Below are 22881 nucleotides of genomic sequence, written 5' to 3'. Positions count from 1 at the left end.
GTCAGACTAACGACTCTGCTTTGAGCTGCTAGGTTTTGAGTTTTCTTCAGTATCACTGTCGCTCGTTTTCAGCTGTGTTTACATTACGCTCCAGATGTCTTTAAGCCCCACCTACCTCTCACCCTGTGACATGATTGGCTGTTTTCTTCTGTTTAATGTTTGGTGGCAACTACCGTTTAAGGCACATTAGCGCCCCCTCCCTTTCCAGTGGTTGGGGGTTGTAATTACAGGTTTAAATATATATCACACTTTTAAACATTTGTTATATTTGTATTGAGAAAAAATAATTTCATGTTAGTTATTGTTGTCAAATTATCGCCCAATCCTAGGTCATACTAAGCAAATTAACAAGGACTGCCAGTAGCAGTGTTTTTGCTTATGGGACTAGCTCCAGGTATGGGCTGTTTATCTCTCCTCTCTGCTCCTTTTCTCTCCTCTATGTCCCTAAAGCCAGACGGACACCATCCAACCAGCAGCATCTGTTTGCATATCATCAGGAGAGGTCGCAACGCACAACCTTTGATGCTGTTTTTAGGCCACTCAGTGCACTGATGCATATGTTTCCTTCTGGCACTTAGATATACCAGAAAAGGAGACTTCTTGGGAACATATTGAAGTACTTTTTTTGTCTTGAATAGAACATTTTCACTTTTTCAGGCAAAATAAAGTTAGACACCGTCAAAAGAACACATGATAAAGTTTGCCCAACACCCCAAACACATGATGCATGGTACAAAAATGCATTCAAAATTCAGAGGCACTTCTTTTCTAACAGTGCTTACTTCAAAAACGCTGTATGCATTGTCTGTGGTCCCAGAATCAGAGACTCAGAGTATTGTGAGAAAGGTGTGGTCATAATCGCAGACAAATTCCAAAACACAGTTGGACACTTGCACACAGAAACTTAGGTATGTGAATAAGTCACACAAACACTGTTATTTTCAGTGTGCAAGGCTGGCCAACTATCACTCTGAAAAGCTGAATAACGGGGGGGAGGGGGGATGCAGGTTCAACTCCTGGCCTCAACCATTTGCTGCATGACTTTACCCACTCTCTACACTTGCATTTCCTATCTCCATTCAGCTGTTCTATCAATTAAAGGCATAGATTCCCCCAAACTATAACTTAAAAAGAAAAAAAAGCATCTTACATTCCCATTGACAGTAATGCCAACAATACTCTGACTATAAACATGCATTCTTTGGATACCAACAACATGAACAATGTAACGCAGCCCTCTTTCCACCATTGACTCCCATAAAATCAACCTCCAGCTGTTGTTTGCCAATGCCCTTTATGTGTTTTGGAGGCATGGCTTTGTAACAAGGCCAGAGAGGAAGAGGCTGCCTTTTTTCAGCAGTATCTTTTAAAGATCTAGCCCACTAATGCTGCGTTTTCCAAATGTCCTATTCCAGCTTTAATGTCATCATCACCCACAGCAACAGCAACATTATCAGTCATTATTTGGGCATTTATCAGGCATCTGGCAAAGAGCTGAGTCTTAACTTTCTCATTTGTAGAATGGGACTCTGTTGGTCCGATGTAGTTGGGTAACGCCACTGTCCACTGGGGACTACAGAGGATTAGAGTTTAGCTTAAGTGCGTAGTTGTTGATGAAAGATGTTGGTCCTAAAGGTTTTTCTTAAAGGTTGAAAAGGATCCTGTGTATTGAATGAGTAATTCATTCCACCATCGAGGGACAACAGAGGAGAGAGCCTGGCCAGTGTCTCAGTGACTTAGGGCACTGATGATTTAGGGGTAACGGGCACCTTTAATTAGCAGAATGTAGTTGGCGGGAGGGAATGTGGACCTGGATGAGGGATTTCAGAGTAGAAACTGCCATGTTCTAGATCATCTGTAGAGGAACCTTTCTGACAGGCCTCCCTGTCAAAGGTGTTGCAGTAGTCAATGCACTATATTGCCAGAGCTGTGTTACATGTTCTGACTGGTAGGGTGATGTTATAGAGGGCAAATCAACATGATCTAACAATCAAGACACATGAACCTTGAAGGACAGCTGGTCATTAATCATGACACCCACTTTTTGTGCAGACCTAGAGGGCATGAATTTATTTGAACTAAGCTAGCTATTGATCTCTGATTGTATGGGAGGGACTGGCTGGAAGCATGAGAAGCTCAATCTTAGAGAGGTTGAGCTGACAGTGGCGTTCCTTCAATCATTTTGAGAAATAACATGAAGAGCTAGGTATCATCTGCATAACAATTTAGTATGAGAAACCATGAGTTCAGACGAGTGCACTGACTTCAATGGTGTGTGTGTGTATATATATATATACAGTGTATATATATATATATATATATATATATATATATATATATATATATATACACTGTATATTGATAAGAAGAGAGGACCAAATACTGAACCTTAAGGCATCCCCGTTGACAAGCCGTGTGATTTGAACACCCCTCCCCTCCAAGATACTCAATCAATCAATCAATCAATCTTTATTTGTATAGTGCCAAATCACAACAAACGTTATCTCAGGACGCTTTTACAAACACAACTTCAAGACAGGGTAAGACTCAGTCTGACCCCACCTTAATCCATCATGAGCATTGCACATCGCAGTATTTAGCTAGTTACAGTGGTGAGGACAAACTTCCTTTAACAGGCAAAACCTCAGGCAGAACCAGACTCATGTTAGACAGCCATCATGCCTCGAATGAGTTGGGTCTGGAAAGACAGATAGAGGGGAGTAAGATAGAGAGGTGATAGTGATGAGACGAGTATTAGAAGCTGTTGCCGCTGAAGTCCAGCACGTCCGTATCAGCTGGAGTCCAGAACGTTTGCAGCAGGAGGACGTCTACGGCAGCTCAGAGGAATCTACGAGACAAGGGAGCTCAGGGACTCCAGAAAGGTCTATGGTCAGTAATTTTGATAGGACAGGCAGAGTTAAAGTAAGTGATGAAGGGGTTGGGGGGAAGGGGGTGAGCTAGGATCCCAGTGTGTTAGTGTGCCAGTTCCCCCGGTAGTCTAGGCCTATAGCAGCATAACAAAAGCTGGTCCAAGCCTGAGCCAGCTTTAATTATAAGCTTTTTCTAATACTGACAAGGATCTCCCTGTGAGTTACAACATGAACCACTGTGGGCCAGATCCTCAGATACCAAGCTCAGAGTTTGTGAGCAGGCTTGGACACCAGAGGACAGACTTTGTCCAGAGATGAGGCTAGAGTGAGGAGTGTGAAAATCCCTTTTGAGGAGGCATTTTAGCCAAGACCTCGATAGGCAGATGGGTTGGTGCAAGAGACCAAATGTTTCATTGGTATACCATTGGTGGAAGAGCTTGAAAATGTGCTGTAGACTAATTCTGAATCTAGTTCACATCAAGAGATAGCCTTTCTTTGCGAGGGGTTGGGACTTTTTCTTCAGCATTGAAATATTAGTTATTTATTCAAAGACAGTTAGCTGTTTTGTGAATTCTTGAGCTATTGTAGTTTGTTTTGCTGCTTTTATTTTGTTATTTTTGCATCAGCTGTAAGAGTACAAGACATTAACCCCCAAAAAGGACCAACTACGACATACAGATATGGTTTGCAAGCTTACCTATATTTTGTGTACATTGTTCCCTTACATACACACCTCATTATAGTGTAAACAGACCCTACCTATTCCATACTGGCACAGGAAAAGTCCCATTTCTCATCACGTAGGTACAGACCACTGTCTACTCCCTATTCAATATTTGTAATTCTAGGATGTCAAACAACACACTTTAGCCTGCCATAAGGACAGAAGTGGTTTTGATTGGAACACTTTGAGCCTTTCTATGCCTGAAACTCTCACGGTGCGAGCTCACAGGCTCGACAAGCAAACATGATATTAACACAAATATTTTTTTTCCTTTGGGGGTTAACAAGCCACCAAACAATCAGTGATTATCAAAAATAGCCAAATCATCAATCAATCAGTCTTTATTTATATAGCACCAAATCACAACAAACCTTATCTCAAGACGCTTTTACAAACAGAGCAGGTCTAGACCACTCTATGTCAAATTATGAACAGAGACCCAACACCAAGACAGGATAAGATCCAGTCCCCTCTTACAACAGGACTTATCTTATCTCATCTTAATCCACCATGAGCAGAGCAACTCACAGTATTTAGCTAGTTACAGCAGCAAGGAAAAACTTATTTTAACAGGCAGAAACAAAATAAGTGATGGTAAAAAAAATCCACTTTTAAAAGTGAACACAATTTGGTTGAAATTTTTACTTTGTAAACATCAACTTTTTAACAGCCTTTCACAGTTTCCTACTCACACCACCAACACATTTTACAGTCTTAATGCACAACTAAAAGTAAAACTGAGCAGGGTCAATGATGTTGATCAATACCAGTGACTCAGCTATTATAACAAAAGAATGCAGCCAATTCTCACTGTTTTGATATATTCAGTTGCCAGCTCCTGCTTTTGTTGAGATTGGCTTGAAAGCCTTTCATATTGCTGATGAAGTTTGACTTTGTCATTACTTGGCTGACATCCCAGAATGGCGTTTTTGATCAAGCACTTTTCCCTTTACTTTCATTTCTTGTGTTTGGTGATGTTTTATTCTCCGCCCCCCAATTCACCTTGTTTCTCATGATGTACTTTCCCACTCACAGAACTGGAGTTCTTCACTCAAACTTTGGGTGTGCGTGACAGAGAGGGCTTTAGTAGGAGAGACAGAGAGCATGCATAATTTAGGCTGCTTGTAGGGAACTGGACCAGAACTCACTCAAATCTCCTTCCTCTGCTCCCCTTGTCCTTGCAGCTGTCTGCCTTGAAAAGCAATTTCACTGGAATTTGCTTGATGATTTTATCATGGAGAGGAAAGACCCGCCTTAGCATTTAAGTACAAAACTAAATGGTTGGATGAGCCTTCCATTAAATTTTTTAATCAACTGTGAGCAGCTTTTTATTATCCAACAATAACAGGTATATGATAAGCTTTTACCATTTAGTCCTTGTCATTCAAGTAGGTACAGACTAGGGCTGAGCGATAATTCATAACGATAATTATCGTGACATCATTTTTCTCAATATAAATACAACAAATGTGCGATCAAATTGATATATTTATGCCGATAATTACTCCCCTCAACCACTGGAAAGGTAGGGGGCGCTAATGTTCCTTAAACACTACTTGGATTACATTACAGAAGAATTTAAGAGCCAATCAATTCGCAGGGTAAGAGGTAGGCAAGAATAGAATAGAATATCTTCATTGTCACAAGTACAACAAAATGAAGTGCAATCTTATTCCAGTGCAAAAACATAATACAAAAAATAAAAACATGTGCTAAGAACACAGAAACCCACAAGACAGACAAACCCACACATACATCTACATTGGACAGTCATCGCACAATCCCTTAGGTAAGATATAGATCACAGTATTGAATTGATGTTTTAGCAGTGTTCAGTACGTTGGTGGCTGTGCAGTAGAAACAGTTTTTTAGTCTATTTGTCAGAGATGTCATGCACCTGTACCTCCTGCCTGATGGCAGCAGTTTAAACCAGGGTGCGATGAGTCCTGAACTATGTTTTGGGCTCTCCTGAGGCAGCGGGAATTGTGAAGTTCTTCCAAGGAGGGGGGAGAGGGCAGCCGATGACCTTCTGAGCCACCTTTATGCCCCCCTGGAGCGCTTTCCTTTGCGCCACTGTGCAGCTGGAGAACCACACACAGAGACAGAAGGTCCAGATGCTCTCTATCGAGCAGTGATAGAAGGACACCAGCAGCTTCTGAGGGATGTTGTTCTTCCTGAGAACTCTCAGGAAATAAAGTCTCTGCTGGGCCTTCTTCACCACTTCAGTTGTGTTAGTGCTCCAGGTCAGGTCCTCCGTGATGTGGACTACCAGTAAAGCAGAAGTCTGATACCCTATGAATAAGGGCTGGATGTCTTTCTCTTGAAGTCCTAAATGAGCTCCTGTCAACTGCTCCTCCACTCTGTAGGCGGACTCATCCCCCCAGAGATGAGCCCCACTACTGTTGTGTCATCTGCAAATTTGATGATGGTGTTGCTGTGGTTGGTGGGGGCGCAGTCATGGGTGTAGAGGCTGTAGAGCAGGGGACTCAGCACACAGCCCTGTGGGGAGCCAGTGCTGAGGCTGAGGGCTGTGGAGGTGTGGAGTCCCACTCTAACCCTCTGTGGACGATCGGACAAGAAGTTCTTAATCCAAAGACAGACGGAGTGTGGAAGTCCCATGTCCTTGAGTTTGGACACCAGTCTGTGAGGGAGGATGGTGTTAAAAGCAGAGCTATAGTGGATGAAAAGAATCCATGTGTAGCTCCCCTGCTGCTCCAGATGGGATAGCGCAGCTGAAACAAGCGACGGTGACACCGAAGAAAACTAAACACCTAGCAGCTCAAAGCAGAGTCGTTAGTCTGACACTGTGCTGACTCTACTTTAACTATTAACTCTGATACACAGTACAACTGAACACTGAATAACGGTGATGTATCCACTCCACTATGAACTAAAACTTTACAAAAATCTCATCTTACACAAAATACCTGCTTCCTGTTAGCACTGTCAAAAGTTATGGATTCAAGAAGTTTATCAGAGAACTAAATCCAGATGCAAACTAACAAACTGTCTGGTTTCTTCAACTTTTACTCAGGAGCAAAAATCTGCATTTAAATTTAAATTGAATAATACTTTCATATTTGGGATGATAATTATCAATATCGACTGAGATGAAAAATTGTTTCATGATAACATTGTTTTCAATACCGCTTAGCTCTAGTACAGACAACATGAATTTCTATGCATGTTTTAAAGGTGACATATCATGCAAAATGGACTTTTTAATGGTTCTCTACCTGAAATATGTTTCCCTGGCATGTCTACAAACCCCCCGCGAATGAAAAGAATCCATTCTGCCCCTGTTCTGATTTCTCCACCTTTCTGTAAATGTGTGTGAAACGAGCCGTTTCAGACTTCAGTGTTTTTGTTACGTCACAACAATATCCGGTCTGTCACGGAGTCAGAGCTCGGAGCTTGTTCAGCCCATAGACTGTATAAAATAATACTGAATCCCTCCTCCGTTTTTCATTACCTGCACACATGTGTGCTAACAAGGAGCTTAGGAGGGAGGCATGCTAGTTGTAGGCTGTCTTAATAAACACAAAGGTCGGTTTTACTCCCCACGTCTGCAGATTTGAAGATCTAGTGGATGATTTTTATTTATCATGGATAAGTGCTAGCGCTACTTAGCATAGCCACATAGCTACATGTTCGTAGCTGTGTACCAAGACACACGTCTACATACTGATAAATAAAACAACAAGAAACACTAAATCTGTGACCAATCCTTCAGAAAGGTCCTGCTACAGGCGCCTCTCCGTCAGGATCAGATTCTGGATCAGATTCAGAGGGTTGAAGTAACGTGATCTGTGAGCAGCCGTGTATATTCAGCCAACATGTGAACATTAGATCAACGTGCTGGACAGCCGAGGCATATCCACTTCCTGAGGGGGCGTGGTCAGAGAGAAAACAGAGTGTTCTGAGGAGGAATGAAGAAGAGGGCTTTTCAGGCAGACCAAAATCTGATTTCAAAGTGTTTTTTTGAGCATAAACTTTAAAGACATGTTTTGGGGACCTCTTAGACCAATATATATTGATGAAAAAAGCGTGATATGTCACCTTTAAAGTTCATAAAAAAATAAGTGAAAGTAAATGTTTGATACTACAATTTTTTTAAATTGACAGGTAGACAAAGCTTGCTAATCATGCAAATACAGGAAAACCTAGTCTTCCAAACCACAAAGAACTTGGATAAAATGTTTGGAATGTTAAGAATAAAGGCACAGTTTGAAGAATAAAGTTGAAATACATTTCGTTTATATAGCTGAAACGTTGAGAAAAAACTTGTACTACAATTTCATGAACAAAGTTGAGACGCCGAGGAAGAGATTTTAATTTCAGCAGTACTAGCTGTAGTTAATTGGATGCCTTCACTTCATACAAATACAAAGATAACCTTAGCATTCAGACGATCAGAAGTCTATTTTATTGATTTGATCTGATACCTGTGTTTCTGCTGGAAAGACTGCTGTGTTTAACATACTGGGCAGGATTTTCAGACAAGCATCAAAGTCACACCCTACTTTCAACATAATACCCACATTTAGGATGACTGACATTATTAGGCAACACTTGCAATTTTTGCATAACATCAGACTTAAGTCCAGGGGCTGTATTCACAGACCTGCTCCTTGTGACATAATTTCTCAGAAGTGAAGATAATTTTCAGAATTATGACATTTTCTAAGAATGACCTCTTGCAGTTAAGACTAGATCCACTAAGTAGATGATTTATTCACAAAGCATCTTAGCCCTTTAGATAGCTTCTCTCTCTGTCCCTCTCTGAGGATCTTCAAAGAGTGTGGAGCGAGTGCGTATCACCCACTTGTTCATACAGTGCCTTGCAGAAGTATTCACCCCCTTGAACTTTTACACATTTTGTCACGCTACAAGCACAAATTTAAATCTATTTTATTAGGATTTTATGTGATAGACCAACACAAAGTAGCTCTGAGTTGTGGAGTGCAAGGAAAATGATACATGGTGTTAAAGATTTTTTACAAATAGAAATCTGAAAAGTGTGGCGTGCATATGCATTCATCCCCCTGAGTCAATACTTTGATGAACCACCTTTCGCTTCAGTTACAGCTCCAAGTCTTTTGGGTTTTGTCTCTACCAACTTTGTGCATGTAGAGCCAACATATTCTGCCCATTCTTCTTTACAAAACAGCTCCAGTTCAGTCAGATTGAAATTGCTATTCAGAGCAAAAGTGAGGTGCAACCTTTCCATGTGTGGATGTTATGAAGACATTAGCTTATTTTTTTGAAAATTTCTTCTGTCCTTTGAATAATGCCATGTTTAACCCACCACTTTTTAAAAAAAACATTTAAAATCACTATAACTTGTTCATCTCTACAGGTCCTTTGTTGTCATTAGAGATAAAGAATGATTATTTGGGGATTGTTGATTAATGTACCATCTTTCTGCTTTTGTCTTCTCAGGACCCAGCTTAACTTCACCGTGGCCATCGATTTCACAGCTTCAAATGGTGAGATTTTTATAGAAAGACATAAAAAACACATACACACACTTTCAATGGGCACATGTGCTTGGAGACCCACAGAGAGATACGTATCGTGCTAAATGCCTTCATTGAAATATATGGGAATGGGGAATCAAGTGTTCCCTAATAGCGCTCTCAATCACATCTGGCAGCTAATGCTAAGTGTACTAACATGCTATGATGGCCCTGCATTATCCACCTATCCCTCTTAGGGCCCGATATCTTGCTTGTATAAAAACATGTGCAAACTTGATAGCGCACGCAAAGCTGACGTACTAACCGGGAGCACCGAGGATTGCGTCTTTCAAATGAGCAAAATAGCACTCGCTATCCATTTAGCGTGTTTGCCTTCATGAATATGCAGAATACATGTAGATCATCAGAATGCACAAAATACTGTAATAATGTAATCATTTAGCACACGCAATGTGATCCATCAAACCTGAAGCAGATAGATCGCGGGCGGTGTTTTTGCGTCTATATTTAGCACGTTTGAAAAGCAGGTGCAAACTGGCACAGCGTTACACACACATGGCAGTCACAAAATGGAGCCATGCCATATCTCCTATGGAGAAACTCCTTGCAACCATAGACTGTAAATCTTGCAACACTGCATTTTCTTGTAATAAAAAATTAATAAACACACATTTAAAGCAGTTCAGCACCATGGATAGAGACCGCTTCATTCTGACACCCACTTTAACTTTTTCAACTAATAAAAGCACAGTAGGTCACTGTATCAACAGCTATAAAGTTTAGTCAAATTGGCACAGCGGCCCACATGCTCACATACAAACAAAAATCAATATGAAGTACTCGGCCTACTCACCAATGTTTGAAGGCGCCTTAAGTTCCGCGGACTTGTCCACGATGCACTGTATGTCCATTTTCTTTGCTCTGTCATTCTCAATGGACAACGTGGCAAGTATACTCAGTCTCTCCTGTCCCACCGCGCTCATCAAGGGGTTTTTAATTAGTTTAACTTGGAGAATGAGCGCTCAGAAGTTGTGCTGGAAGTGACCGGAAGAGTAAAAAATAACAGGAGGGCGCAAACCTCACTGCTGGGTGGTTGACAATGAGCATTTTTGCCAGATCCCTAACAGACTTTTGCTTTGTCTGTGAATCTTTGGGGCAGTTGCTGGATGATGATACCAAGACAGGCATTAAAAACGTTCACCTGAAAGTTGCTCTCTGCGCCAGTGAGGCGACTGTCTTCATCCAAGTGCCGCCTAACTTGTCTGGTCCTGGTTGTTTCAAAACTGCGATTGACTTCCCAATTGAGTAGCTAGAGCAAGACTGGCAGACTTTTGAACTAATTAAATGTTCTTCATCCTCTATTTATTTCATCGGCAGATCTTCTGTTTTTTCTCAGAGCATTCATCGTTTCACAGGCCTCCCAAAACGTTGAGATGTCTCTGCTGGAGTTCACTGATGTGTTTATTTGCGTCCTCTCTAAAACCTCCAACTCCATGGCTTCAAACTTCATTTTTCGTTTATAGTCACTCTGCTCTCAAAAACTATCCATGGGGACAGCCGATAGCACACGCGAAATCCTCATTAAAGGGCGGTCCGTTCCACTTTTGCACTTGTTATCATTTGCGCACGCAGTCGTAGATCAGGCCCTTAGTGTTGAAGTCAATATAAGCATTACAGCCAAATTTAATTTGTTGATCACCGAGGTTGAGGAGTACATGAACTTTCTTGCTCCCACTAAAATAACCCAATCAAAAACAACTGAAATGAATTTCTTTGTTTATGAAAAAGCTGCTTGAACAGCAAAACGAATGCCATAATCTGGGGTATAGAATAGTTAGTTTTTTAAACCACTGAACTACAGGTCTTGGAATAATATCATAACAGCAGGAAAATATTGCAGGGGATTAAAATTTTTGGCACATTTTTTTGGGGCGCTACCCACATGTTCAGCTGTGTTGCTCATTCCAAGAATGCACAATCCTTAATAATAATAATAATAATAATAATAAATACATTTTATTTAAAAGCGCCTTTCTTAACACTCAAGGCTACTTTACAGAAGGATTAAAACACAATAAAATAAACTAACACGATAAAAGAAATAAAAACAACAAGCAAAGTAACACCAAGTTAAAAAAAAGAAGCAGTGGAAATTAAACAGAGAATGCGGACTGAAACAGATGGGTTTTGAGTTTTGATTTGAAGAGGGGTAGAGAGTCAATATTTCTGATGTCTGGTGGGAGTGAGTTCCAGAGTTGGGGAGCAGAGCGACTGAAAGCTCTGCTCCCCATGCTGCTGAGACGGGCAGGGGGCACAGAGAGGTGGAGGGAGGAGGAAGACCTGAGGGAGCAAGAGGGGGTGACAATGTGGAGGAGATCAGACAGATACAGGGGGGCGAGGTTGTGGATGGCCTTGTGTACAGGAGGATTTACCTTGTTGTAAAGGTGACTAATCAGGCTTTTCAACGATATGAAAAACAACACCAAATGGTATCATTAAAGGGGAGAGATACAGTGGGGTGCGAAAGTTTGGGCACCCTAAACAAGAATTGTTGTTTTCATCTGTATTTTCTATTTCCTTCAGTGTGGCAGCTTGCTTCTCACACATCTAGTAACTGACAGACATACAGACATTTTCAGCATGAAAACGTATTTATTGAGTTAAATCAGGATGTACAATAAACTCTGAGACAAAATCAGACCGGTGCAAAAGTTTGGGCACCCGATCCCTTCAGTGACTTCAATACTTAGTAGCACCCCCTTTGCTGATATAACTGCCTGTAAACGTTTCTTATAACTCTGGATAAGTCCCTGGATCCTGGCTGGGGGGATTTTTGACCACTCCTCCTTACAAAAGGCCTCCAACTCTGTGAGATTGGAGGGCCTCCTGACATGGACAGCACGCTTCAGGTCATACCACAAATTCTCTATAATGTTAAAATCTGGGGATTGTGATGGCCATTGTAGAATGTTGTTTTTTTCTTTCTTTAAGTAATCCTTTGTCGATTTGGAAGAATGTTTAGGATCATTGTTGTATTGGAATACCCAACCCCGCCTTAGCTTCAGCTTCTTGACAGAGTCTTGGACATTTGCCTCTAGAATCTGTTGATATTGGGCCGAATCCATGCGACCTTCCACCTTAACAAGGTTTCCAATGCCTGTACCGGCCTTACAACCCCAAAGCATAACAGACCCTCCTCCAAACTTTACAGTAGGGAGCATGTTCTTCTCCTGGTATGCCGTGTTCTTCTTGCACCATGTGTAGCGCCTGTGGTTGTGCCCATACAACTCCATCTTTGTTTCATCTGTCCAGAGCACTTTATTCCAGAATGACTCTGGTTTATCCACGTGTGTTTTGGCATATGTCAGACGAGCGTGTTTGTGACCCTTCCATAAAGCTCCTTCTCATGCAATCTTTGTCTGATTGTGGAGCGATGCACCATGACAGCATCAGCAGCAAGATCTTCCTGGAGTTCTTTGGTGGTTGTTTGTGGGTCCTTGCAAAGTTTTCTGACCATCTTTCGCTCTTGCCTTGCTGTTATTTTCCTTGGTCTGCCACATCTTTTCTTCACATCCACAGTGCCAGTAGCTTTCCATTTCCTTATGATGTTCCTCACAGTTGACTCAGACAACTGAAACCTGTGGGATAATTTCTTATAGTCTTCTCCAGAGTTATGCTTCCGTATTATTTGCAATTTTAGGTCATCTGAGAGCTGTTTCGATGTTCCCATGTTGCCAAGTCACATTAGAGACTGAGGGTTAAGAAACAGTTGCTCCAATTTAACCTTTAAATCTGTTGTTGCATGTGAATTTGTTGTGGAAGATTCAGTGAACTAATTCCAATGTTTAGATGGTGGAAATAAGTCATTTTAGGCTGTCTAGCAACGCTCAAACATAAGAAAGTTTAAGGGTGCCCAAACTTTTGCACCGGTCTGATTTTGTTTCAGAGTTTATTGTACATACAATAAATAAATAAATTGTACAACAATTTTTGTTTAGGGTGCCCAAACTTTCGCACCCCACTGTAATTCAGCAAACTAACATTTCAAAACTTTTTTTGAGGAGTTTTTAGTAATCAAGTTACTCAAAGACTGCCCAAAGTGCTATGAACATGCCGTCTGTGGCTGGTTGCAGTCGCGCTTCATAAATTGTGTTTTTGGTTCGGGTGGAAAGTCCTCACTAAACCGTATGTTGAAATGAGTTAGTTTGTAACTTAAGTTGTGTCATTGTTTCGTTGAACCATGGAGACATAAGGTTATTCTTAACTAGAAGACTGTAAGTCCAAACTAACTCAAATACTGTGATAGAGGATTTTTTCATTCTGTTTGGCCAGTCAGTGAAAAGCGTTTTCCTTAATGGGGTGTTTGTTTGAGTGCTAACTCCCATGCCTCATTGGCTCTAAACAAGCTAATGGTGGATCATAACTGCCATAGTATAAACAGTATAAAGCAGGGGTGTCAAACTCATTCCAGTTAAGGGGCCACACACAGCCCAAGTTGATCTGAAGTGGGCCGGACCAGTAAAATCATAACATAATAACCTATAAATAACGACAACTTTACATTTTTCCCTTTGTTTTAGTGCAAAATAGTACAAGTATGTGCTGAAATGTAATCAACTATCTTTCTACAAAAACAGTTCTCCATGATGAGTCTCATAGTGGGGCAGAACATTTTACTCTTTAAGCACTGAAACCTGCTGCAAACACACCAAACAAGTTCTCAATTCACCTGACACAGAGTGTCATTTTTACTGCAAAAGAACAGAGAGATTCTAATAATGAAGAAGGTAAAGTTGGCTATCCTGGACCCCTCAGCTCCGAAAGGAACTGTTTGCTTGCTGGACAGTGTTGTATGCAGGGGTGTTGTGCTAGTGTTAGTAGTTAGTGGATCATCTTATAGTGCTCTAAAAAGACTAAATGAATCTCAACCGGATTATGCAAACAGCTAGTCATCTATTTTCTCACTTTGAGAAAAAAGTCCTGGGAAAAAGTGCTGTTCAGGTGTGCTCCATCAGCACTATGATTGTATGCGACCCTCAGAGGACAAATTTAAAATAGTAGTTACTTTTATTGAAAATTTGCAGTTAATGTCTAATCTGTAATTTTTTCACTTTGCAAAGTCGTTCTGTGGGCCGGATTGCAACCTCTGGCGGACCGGTTTTGGCCCGCTGACCGCATGTTTGACACCCCTGGTATAAAGCAAACAAGATAGTAATAGCAATTACTAAAAAGTTATTAGCAGTTAAAATTAAAGAAGTAAAATAAACATATCTTACGACATATATACACAACTAAATAAGTACATTTACAAATATTTACAAAACCAGTGATGCAGTTAAAAATGTGCACAGACTTGTAGCGTAGGTTAAAAACAATGGACAGAACTGAGAAGATGGGTAGAAAAAAAAAAGATTGCACATGTAAGAAGAGAGGGATGAGTAATTATTGTACATTAATAAATATATGGAGTAGATATTGCACTTGAGTCTGTTTTGATGAGGTTATTGTTATTGATTATAAAGTCTGACCACTGCAGGAGGAAAAGATCAATCAACAAACAGCAACGTAGACGTCTTTAACATATGACAAAGCATTTTGATAGGGTGATAATTAATAGTGTTAAATAACAACAGAGAAATCCAGCTGTGAAATTGTAAACTACAACATACAGTATGCTGATATAACGATACTTTGATATTGAGCAGATTATTGAGTACAGTAATATCTGGTTGCTGGTGCGACCCAGTGCTAGTCTACTGCCTAACTGTGGACCATCCTCTGTGTGTTCCCTTTGTCACAACCAGGTAACCCTGCCCAGCCCACCTCACTCCACTACATGAATCCCTACCAGCTGAATGCCTACACCATGGCCCTAAAGGCTGTAGGGGAAATCATCCAGGACTACGACAGTGATAAGATGTTTCCAGCGCTTGGCTTTGGAGCCAAGCTACCACCAGATGGGCGGATCTCCCATGAGTTTCCCTTGGTAAGATCAATCATCAATCATTTAATCCATCAATCAATCAATCTTTATTTGTATAGCACCAAATCACAACAAACGTTATCTCAAGACTCTTTTACAAACAGAGCAGGTCTAGACCACTCTATGTGAAATTATGAACAGAGACCCAACACCAAGACAGGATAAGATCCAGTCCCCTCTTTTTTTTTAAAGTCATTAATTCATTTTTTATTTTATTTAACCAGGAGAAAACCACCTTGAGATTAAAAATCTCTTATTCAAGTGTGTCCTGGCCGAGATCAGCAGCAGCACATTCCAGAAAAGTTGCAGACAAACAACAAAGAATTCTAAAACATTAAAACACATCATGGGTTTCAGAACAAAAGTCATCAATCAAAGCATCTACAAACTGAAGCATCTTCCTCAAGAGCCTTCAGTCTGCTTTTAAAGCTCCTGTGAGGAACTTTCTGTTTGTGTTGACTTTGGCGCCCCCCTGTGGACTAAGTAATCTTGCTTATTTTGTCCTGTACATGTGTAAATTATGCTATCTCGTCCCACTTTCAACTAACAGTCAACTATTTCACTCATTAAGAATATTTGCTGCAGACAAAAGGGTTTTTCTTTGATGCGCTGTCAATCACCTCCTCTGACACCTACCCCCTCACAGCGATTTCAGGCTTTAAAATAACAAAACAGAAATGATCAATTCCTTTTCTAACAATCTTGATTGCTTTTCTAGGTCATAAAAAGGCATCACTGTTAATTTCAGTCCATTTCATGACCACTTAAAAACTCCTCACAGGAGCTTTAAACACATTTAAAGAGACAAGCTCACTCAAACCCAGGCTCTCCTGCAACAGGTTCCAGGCTGCAGGAGCAGCGTATCTAAAACTCCTTTTACCCATTTCAAGACGCACTCTGTCTTAAGACAGGACTCATTCTTATATCATCTTAATCTACCATGAGCATTGCACCTTGCAGTATTTAGCTAGTTACAGCAGCAAGGAGCAGAACCAGACTCATGTCAGACAGCCATCTGCCTCGACCAAGTTGGTGTTGGAAAGAGGGATAGAGGAGAATAAGTAATAGAGAGAGATGATAGTGATGAGACAGATAGTAGTAGTAGTAGTAGCAGTAGTAGTAGTAGAAGTAATAGTAGCTGTTGCCGCTGGAGTGCTGCACGTCCGTAGCAGCTGGAGTCTGGAATGTTCACAGCAGCAGGACGTCTAGGGCAGAGATTCAGAGTATCCTTTGAGACAATGGAGCTCAGGGACTCCAAAAAGGTGTATGGTTAGTAACTGTAATGGGACAGGGAGAGTTAAAGTAAGTGATTGGGGGTTGAGACAGGATCCCAGTGTATCAGTGTGTCAGTTCCCCCAGCAGTCTAAGCCTATAGCAGCATAACTAAGAGCTGGTCCAAGCCTGATCCAGCTCTAACTAGAAGCTTTATCAAAAAGGAAAGTTTGAAGCCTACTCTTAAAAGTAGAGAGGGTGTCTGCCTCCCGGACCCTGACTGGCAGATGATTCCAAAGGAGATGGGCCTGATAACTGAAGGTTCTACCTCCCATACTACACCTAGCAGTATTTAGCTAGTTACAGCAGCAAGGAAAAACTTCCTTTTAACAGTCAGAAACCTTGAGCAGAACCAGACTCATGTTAGACACACATCTGCCTCGACCAACTTTTGTCTTCTTGCAACTCTTCACTGGAACATTTCAGAGCAGAACTTCTCCTTGAGAGGCAGTTCTGTTCATGGGGAAATAAGAAGTCTCTTACTATGGAGCGGCTGGGCTCAGTAGGTAGAGTCGGTTGTTCCTCAATGGTAAGGTTGGCCGTTCGATCACAGCTTGTCTTGAGCAAGACACTGAACACTGAATTGCTCCCAGTGACATGGATATGATATGAATGAGATTAGACAATACTGATGGTCCCTTACTATAGCAGCCTCTGAAACACTCTGAGTAGTCTTCAAGCACTTTGAGTGGACTAGAAAAGAGCTATACAAGTAAAAGTCAATATTTAAGAAAAAAGTCTATCTCTGTCGGTATTCCTTTTATAAAATGTTAAACTTGGAGTAATAATTAGAGCCTCCCATTGACCAAAACTAGCACCTTTAATGCAAGTCGCACAAATCTCCAGCTTTGCAACCCTTTCAAAGGTAAATGGTGATCAGATCAATTGGAGAACACATTTTCTGTAAGCAATTTGCACCCAAAACCCAGAATTCGGCCTTGTTTAAAAGAATATTGAAGTTTCCCTTGAAGGCTTATTTTTTCTATCTTTTTCTTCTTATGAAAGATTGAACTTGTCCTCTTCTCTTTTTTTCTGTTCCCTCTCTTCAATGTAGAATGGGAACCCTCAGAACCCTTACTGTGCAGGTATTGAAGGAGTGGTGGAAGCCTACTACCAGAGTCTGAAGTCAGTTCAGCTCTATGGACCCACTAACTTTTCCCCAGTCGTTAACCATGTGGCCAGGTAAAAATGCTATTCCTGATTAATCCAAGTTTATGTTAAATGATTCCCAAGTGTTCTGTGTTTATATACTGATGTCACTTTGCAAAGGTTTAATTATACTATCAATAACACATGTTTTGAGTATCTGTGATTGATGCTTGCATAATGAGATCAAATCCCTGGAGTAAGTGTGAAAGAACACTGAGTATGTATCACTCCCACTGACACTTAGCATGTGTTCTCAGGATGACTGTAATTGGCTCTATGTGGCAAGTGTTGCCAGGTAGCTAACGAGATCGAGGGAAAGAGAAAAACACAAACATAAAAAGTCCCTAACAGTTGACATGATGTTGCTGTTGTTTCTGTGGGAGAGAACATCCTTTATGCAGCAGCAAAGCCACACATACATGATTTAGACACAGTTTTAGAATAAAACAGGCAGTAGTAAACTGCTTGATTGGACAAAAGGTCAAACCTCTCTTAAGGATTGTATTAAGAAGATAACTGGTTCAAATCTTGATTGTGTTGTTCTACATAAAGAGGCAATAGCACTCTGAGGAGATGATGCAACAAGCAGCAGTGCAGAGACAGGTTCTTTTCATTGATGTCACATGACTTCCTGTCTCCCTTTTCTGTTTCCATGTCTTTTCCATCAAGCTCCCTCAATATATCTGTCTTTTCTTCTATAGACTTCTCTCGTACATGTAGTTGTTTTAGTGCAGAAGTGCACAACTTTGAATCTTTTTACTTTGCCCAAAATAAAATATACATTATTTATTGTGAAAAACATTCAGTGTTTTTGGAAATTGGCTCATTCACCTACTGGAGCCTAAGCTGTAAGAAGTAGTCTTAGTTAAACTTTGCATGAAAAGCAGGGGAATACAGTTCACCAAGGCTTGAAATTAAATCTATTATCCATCCATCCATCCATCCATCCATCCATCCATCCATCCATCCATCCATCCATCCATTATCTTTACCACTTATCCAGTTCGGGGTATTATTTCCACCCATAATGCTCATAGTCTCCACGTTAAATATATTTTGTAAACCAGGGAAGAACTATTTGAAAGTGTTTTTACTGAGATATGTGTTGTATGATGATGGTTTTATTTTGTTATGGATTACAAAAACAAGAAAATCTACAACAAATAGTTTCTTTTTTGTGGAATGCATTTTGTTTATTCACAACTTGTGAGGCTTATGGGACGTCATTTGTAAAGTTGAGCGTACTGAAAATAACGGCAACATTTCACCCCATTTAGCTCCAAAACGTAAAAAAAACCTACTCTGAATATTTAAAAGTCACCTTTTTTTAATCACATTTAGAGCAATATTTGTGATCTTTTTCACATTAAATTGTTGTGATAAATATATTGAAGTTAAAGTCTCTGTTAAATCCAAATGCTAAATATGAATATAAATGTCAATTGCTAAATCAAAATTTTGGCTCTTAAATATAGATGTTAAATATTATTGTTAAATGTTGCTCTGCGATCCTAAATATTTAGCTAATATGCAATTCCTACTGCTGCCTCACAGAAGTACCAAAATGAAAGTGGCTGGCTAGAGCCTTTCAGTACTGACAGAGTCTGGTTGGGAGACCTGTATCACTTTCTGAAGCTCTTATTTTGGTACTTCCTCTAGGCAGCAGTCTGAATTTATATAGTAGCTAAATATTTAGGATTGCAGAGCAACATTTAACATTGAGATTCAACATTTAACATTTGGATTTGAACTTTAAAATTTAGATTTAGCATCCAACATTTATATTTGATATGTAACTTTTATATTTAACATTTATATTTATATTTAGCATTTAGATTAAATAGTGATTTTAACTTAAATACATTTTCACAAAAAAAAGAAAAGTGTAAAGATCACAAATATCGCTTAATGTGATAAAAAAAAATTACTTTTAACATTCTAAACTACGCTATTATGACATTTTGGAGCTAAATGTGGAGAATTTTGCTGTTATTTTCAGTGTGCACAACTTTACAAATGGCGCCCCATAGAGACTAGCTGTTCCCCAAGTTTCCCCTTTTCAGCTAGTTTTAGATGCAGTGTATTTCTGCATCACTATTTCCCATTGGAGACTTTAAGCCTGTTTAAGGTACAACCCCAGGTTACACCTTCATGTTTCTTTTTTTCCTCCCCTTTTTTCTGTTTTGTCTTGCTTCACTGTCACTTGCAGCTTAGCAACCTTTCACTTCACTGCTCCTCCTCTTTTCTTACCATCTTATCTTTCCCTTGCATTTCCATTATTCACTTTCTGCTATGCTGTGATCATCTGCAGTAAGAAACAATTAAATATCAGCTAATTCCAGTTGGGAGGAGGACCATAAAGCAGAAAGGGGCAGAAAGGTGAGGAAAGCTAAGATGCTAATGTCACAGTATCTAAAATCAGTAACAGTCAGTAAAGACTTATTCAACATAGCAGGAAAGATTGAAAGCACAATCGAGCAGAGAATCTATGAAATTGAAAGAAAAGGAGATGTACAGAGAGTAGTACTTGATAGATGAAGAGTGGGAGGTAAGTGACATCCAGTCGAAGAGAAAAATCCTTTTCAAAAGATTTGCAATGCCTTTAATTTGAGAAGAAGTTTGAATGACGCTGCTAATGTGCTCAAGTAATGACTCAAAGTTCCCAACAAAGGAAGTTGGGAACAGTGATAATAATAATAATAACATCGAAGCTTGTGTGTGTTTTGTTCATAGGTATGCAGCGTCAGTGAAAGATGGCTCCCAGTATTTCGTGCTTCTCATCATCACAGATGGTGTCATCTCAGACATGGCCCAAGCCAAGGAGTCTATTGTCAATGTAAGGACATCTACTGTGGCTCTTAGCACCTCTAACAAGAAATAAGAAAGAAACCAGGAAGTTGAAAGAGTGTTCTTTTTTTCAATATGTTGTAAGTGGAGAAAGTTTTATTGCATGTTAAAAAATTGTTAGTTGTAATAATACTTAAAAGCTAGAACTGCCAGAAAGATGATATATTGTAACTGGACTGGGATCCAAGGCTGACAATGTGCTGAGAAAGAATTGACTTGGTGTTGAGTGAACACTGCCAGGATGAAGCTTTGAGTAAGTAAGGGTTAAAGTGTGGTTCGCAGGTAGTTATGGGAAATAGAATCCAGACAGGGTGAGAAAAGACCCTGACGCAAAGACCCTGTTGATTTAACATGAACTGTGAGCCTCTGAGCTCTGCGGTTCACACACCTTTATAAAGAAAAAAGGCAAATATCTCAACTCTGAATGCTGCCGTTCATGGTTTAAGCTTCTTTGTAGCGACTGGTAACTTAAAGTTGTACTCGCCTGCTCAGCTGCCGTTGCTAATATTGCCAGAGAGGATCCAATATGAAAATGTCCGTAGCCTATTGATTTGGCATGCCCACAGAAACTAAAGCTTCAGCCACTTTATATTGATGCCCACAGAAACTAAAGCTTCAGCCACTTTATTTTGACGCTCACAGAAACTAAAGCTTCAGCCACTTTATTTTTATGCTCACAGAAACTAAAGCTTCAGCCACTTTATTTTTATGCTCACAGAAACTAAAGCTTCAGCCACTTTATTTTGATGCTCACAGAAACTAAAGCTTCAGCCACTTTATTTTGACGCTCACAGAAACTAAAGCTTCAGCCACTTTATTTTGATGCTAACAGAAACTGAAGCTTCAGCCACTTTATTTTGATGCTCACAGAAGCTAAAGCTTCAGCCACTTTATATTGATGCTCACAGAAACTAAAGCTTCAGCCACTTTATATTGATGCTCACAGAAACTAAAGCTTCAGCCACTTTATTTTGATGCCCACAAAAACTAAAGCTTCAGCCACTTTATTTTAATGCTCACAGAAACTAAAGCTTCAGCAACTTTATTTTGATGCTCACAGAAACTAAAGCTTCAGCAACTTTATTTTGATGCTCACAGAAACTAAAGCTTCGGCCACTTTATTTTGATGCTCACAGAAGCTAAAGCTTCAGCCACTTTATTTTGATGCTCACAGAAACTAAAGCTTCGGCCACTTAATATTGATGCTCACAGAAACTAAAGCTTCAGCCACTTTATATTGATGCTCACAAAAACTAAAGCTTCTGCCACTTTATATTGATGCTCACAGAAACTAAAGCTTCAGCCACTTTATTTGATTCTCACAGAAACTAAAGCTTCAGCCACTTTATTTTGATGCTCACAAAAACTAAAGCTTCAGCTACTTTATTTTGATGCTCACAGAAACTAAAGCTTCAGCCACTTTATTTTGATGCTCACAGAAACTAAAGCTTCGGCCACTTTATTTTGATGCTCACAGAAACTAAAGCTTCAGCCACTTTATTTTGATGCTCACAGAAACTAAAGCTTCAGCTACTTTATTTTGATGCTCACAGAAACTAAAGCTTCAGCCACTTTATTTTGATGCTCACAGAAACTAAAGCTTCAGCCACTTTATTTTGATGCTCACAGAAACTAAAGCTTCAGCCACTTTATTTTGATGCTCACAGAAACTAAAGCTTCAGCCACGATGTTTGATGATGTTTCAGTTTTTGGCCTTGGTTTCCTCATTTTCGTTTTTCGGTTTCGGTCAAGAATTGTCATTTCGGTGCATCCCTACTGAGAACTGATGATATTGACATGTCTCTGAAATTGCCATCATCCCTTCTTTCGTCCACTGAGAGCAAAATGAATATAATTATAAAAAACAGCAGTGACAGTTTGTGGATGTCTCAGAGAATAGATACAGCATAAAAGGGTCCTTGATGGAAAAGGTTTAGTTATACTCCATTTTATTATTTCCTCTACTTAATTATCCTTCCTCGCAGTGTCAACAGAAAGAACGTGACTGGGGAGCCTGTATTTTATTTTTTTCTTTGTAGCTTTTGCTGTGCAGGCCTCACTTTTGACAGCATGTTATTCACCCTGCATCCATCCTCTCAATCACTGTCAACTCGCTGCATGTCCTAGGGGAGGCAAGAGTGTGTAGAATGCAAAAAAGAACCCTAAAAACAGTGAATGGCGGATGGGGATTTACAACACACAAACACACACACATATTGTTGTATTTAAGCTGCAAATAAGCTAAGGCCATATTGTGGATTTTCTTGTCACTAATGTTATTTGATGCAATGCCTCAACCCACACAGCACAGCAGGGGGTAACATACAAAACGCACACATCAAAGACTGTCACACAGACTGACACATTCTGTTTGTACTACAAATCAGATGTGTTGGCAAATGCATAAACATATATACACATATAAACATGAAGCTTACATTCATGCTATTAACAGCTTATATGGGTAGACATGCATAGGCAAGGCAAGGCAGCTTTATTTGTATAGGGCATTTCATACACGAGGGGAACTCAATGTGCTTTACATTAAAACATTAA

The 22881-nt window shown here is 40.0% G+C and overlaps 1 protein-coding gene across 1 annotated transcript in view; it reads left to right on the top strand.

Annotated features, from left to right (window-relative positions):
- LOC117804668 (copine-8) overlaps positions 1-22881 on the top strand; it is a 150617-nt gene that overhangs the window by 118633 nt on the left and 9103 nt on the right. Inside the window, exons 14-17 of the mRNA XM_034672966.1 lie at positions 9037-9083; positions 14879-15060; positions 17384-17511; positions 20212-20314. Coding sequence (XP_034528857.1) covers positions 9037-9083; positions 14879-15060; positions 17384-17511; positions 20212-20314 — 460 coding nt within the window. The remainder of the gene's footprint in view (positions 1-9036; positions 9084-14878; positions 15061-17383; positions 17512-20211; positions 20315-22881) is intronic.

Source organism: Notolabrus celidotus, chromosome 21, assembly GCF_009762535.1.
Source record: "Notolabrus celidotus isolate fNotCel1 chromosome 21, fNotCel1.pri, whole genome shotgun sequence".
In the NCBI taxonomy this organism is placed as follows: Eukaryota; Metazoa; Chordata; class Actinopteri; order Labriformes; family Labridae; genus Notolabrus; species Notolabrus celidotus.
Note: the sequence above shows the minus strand (reverse complement) of the source record. Positions and strands in the feature narration are given on the sequence as shown.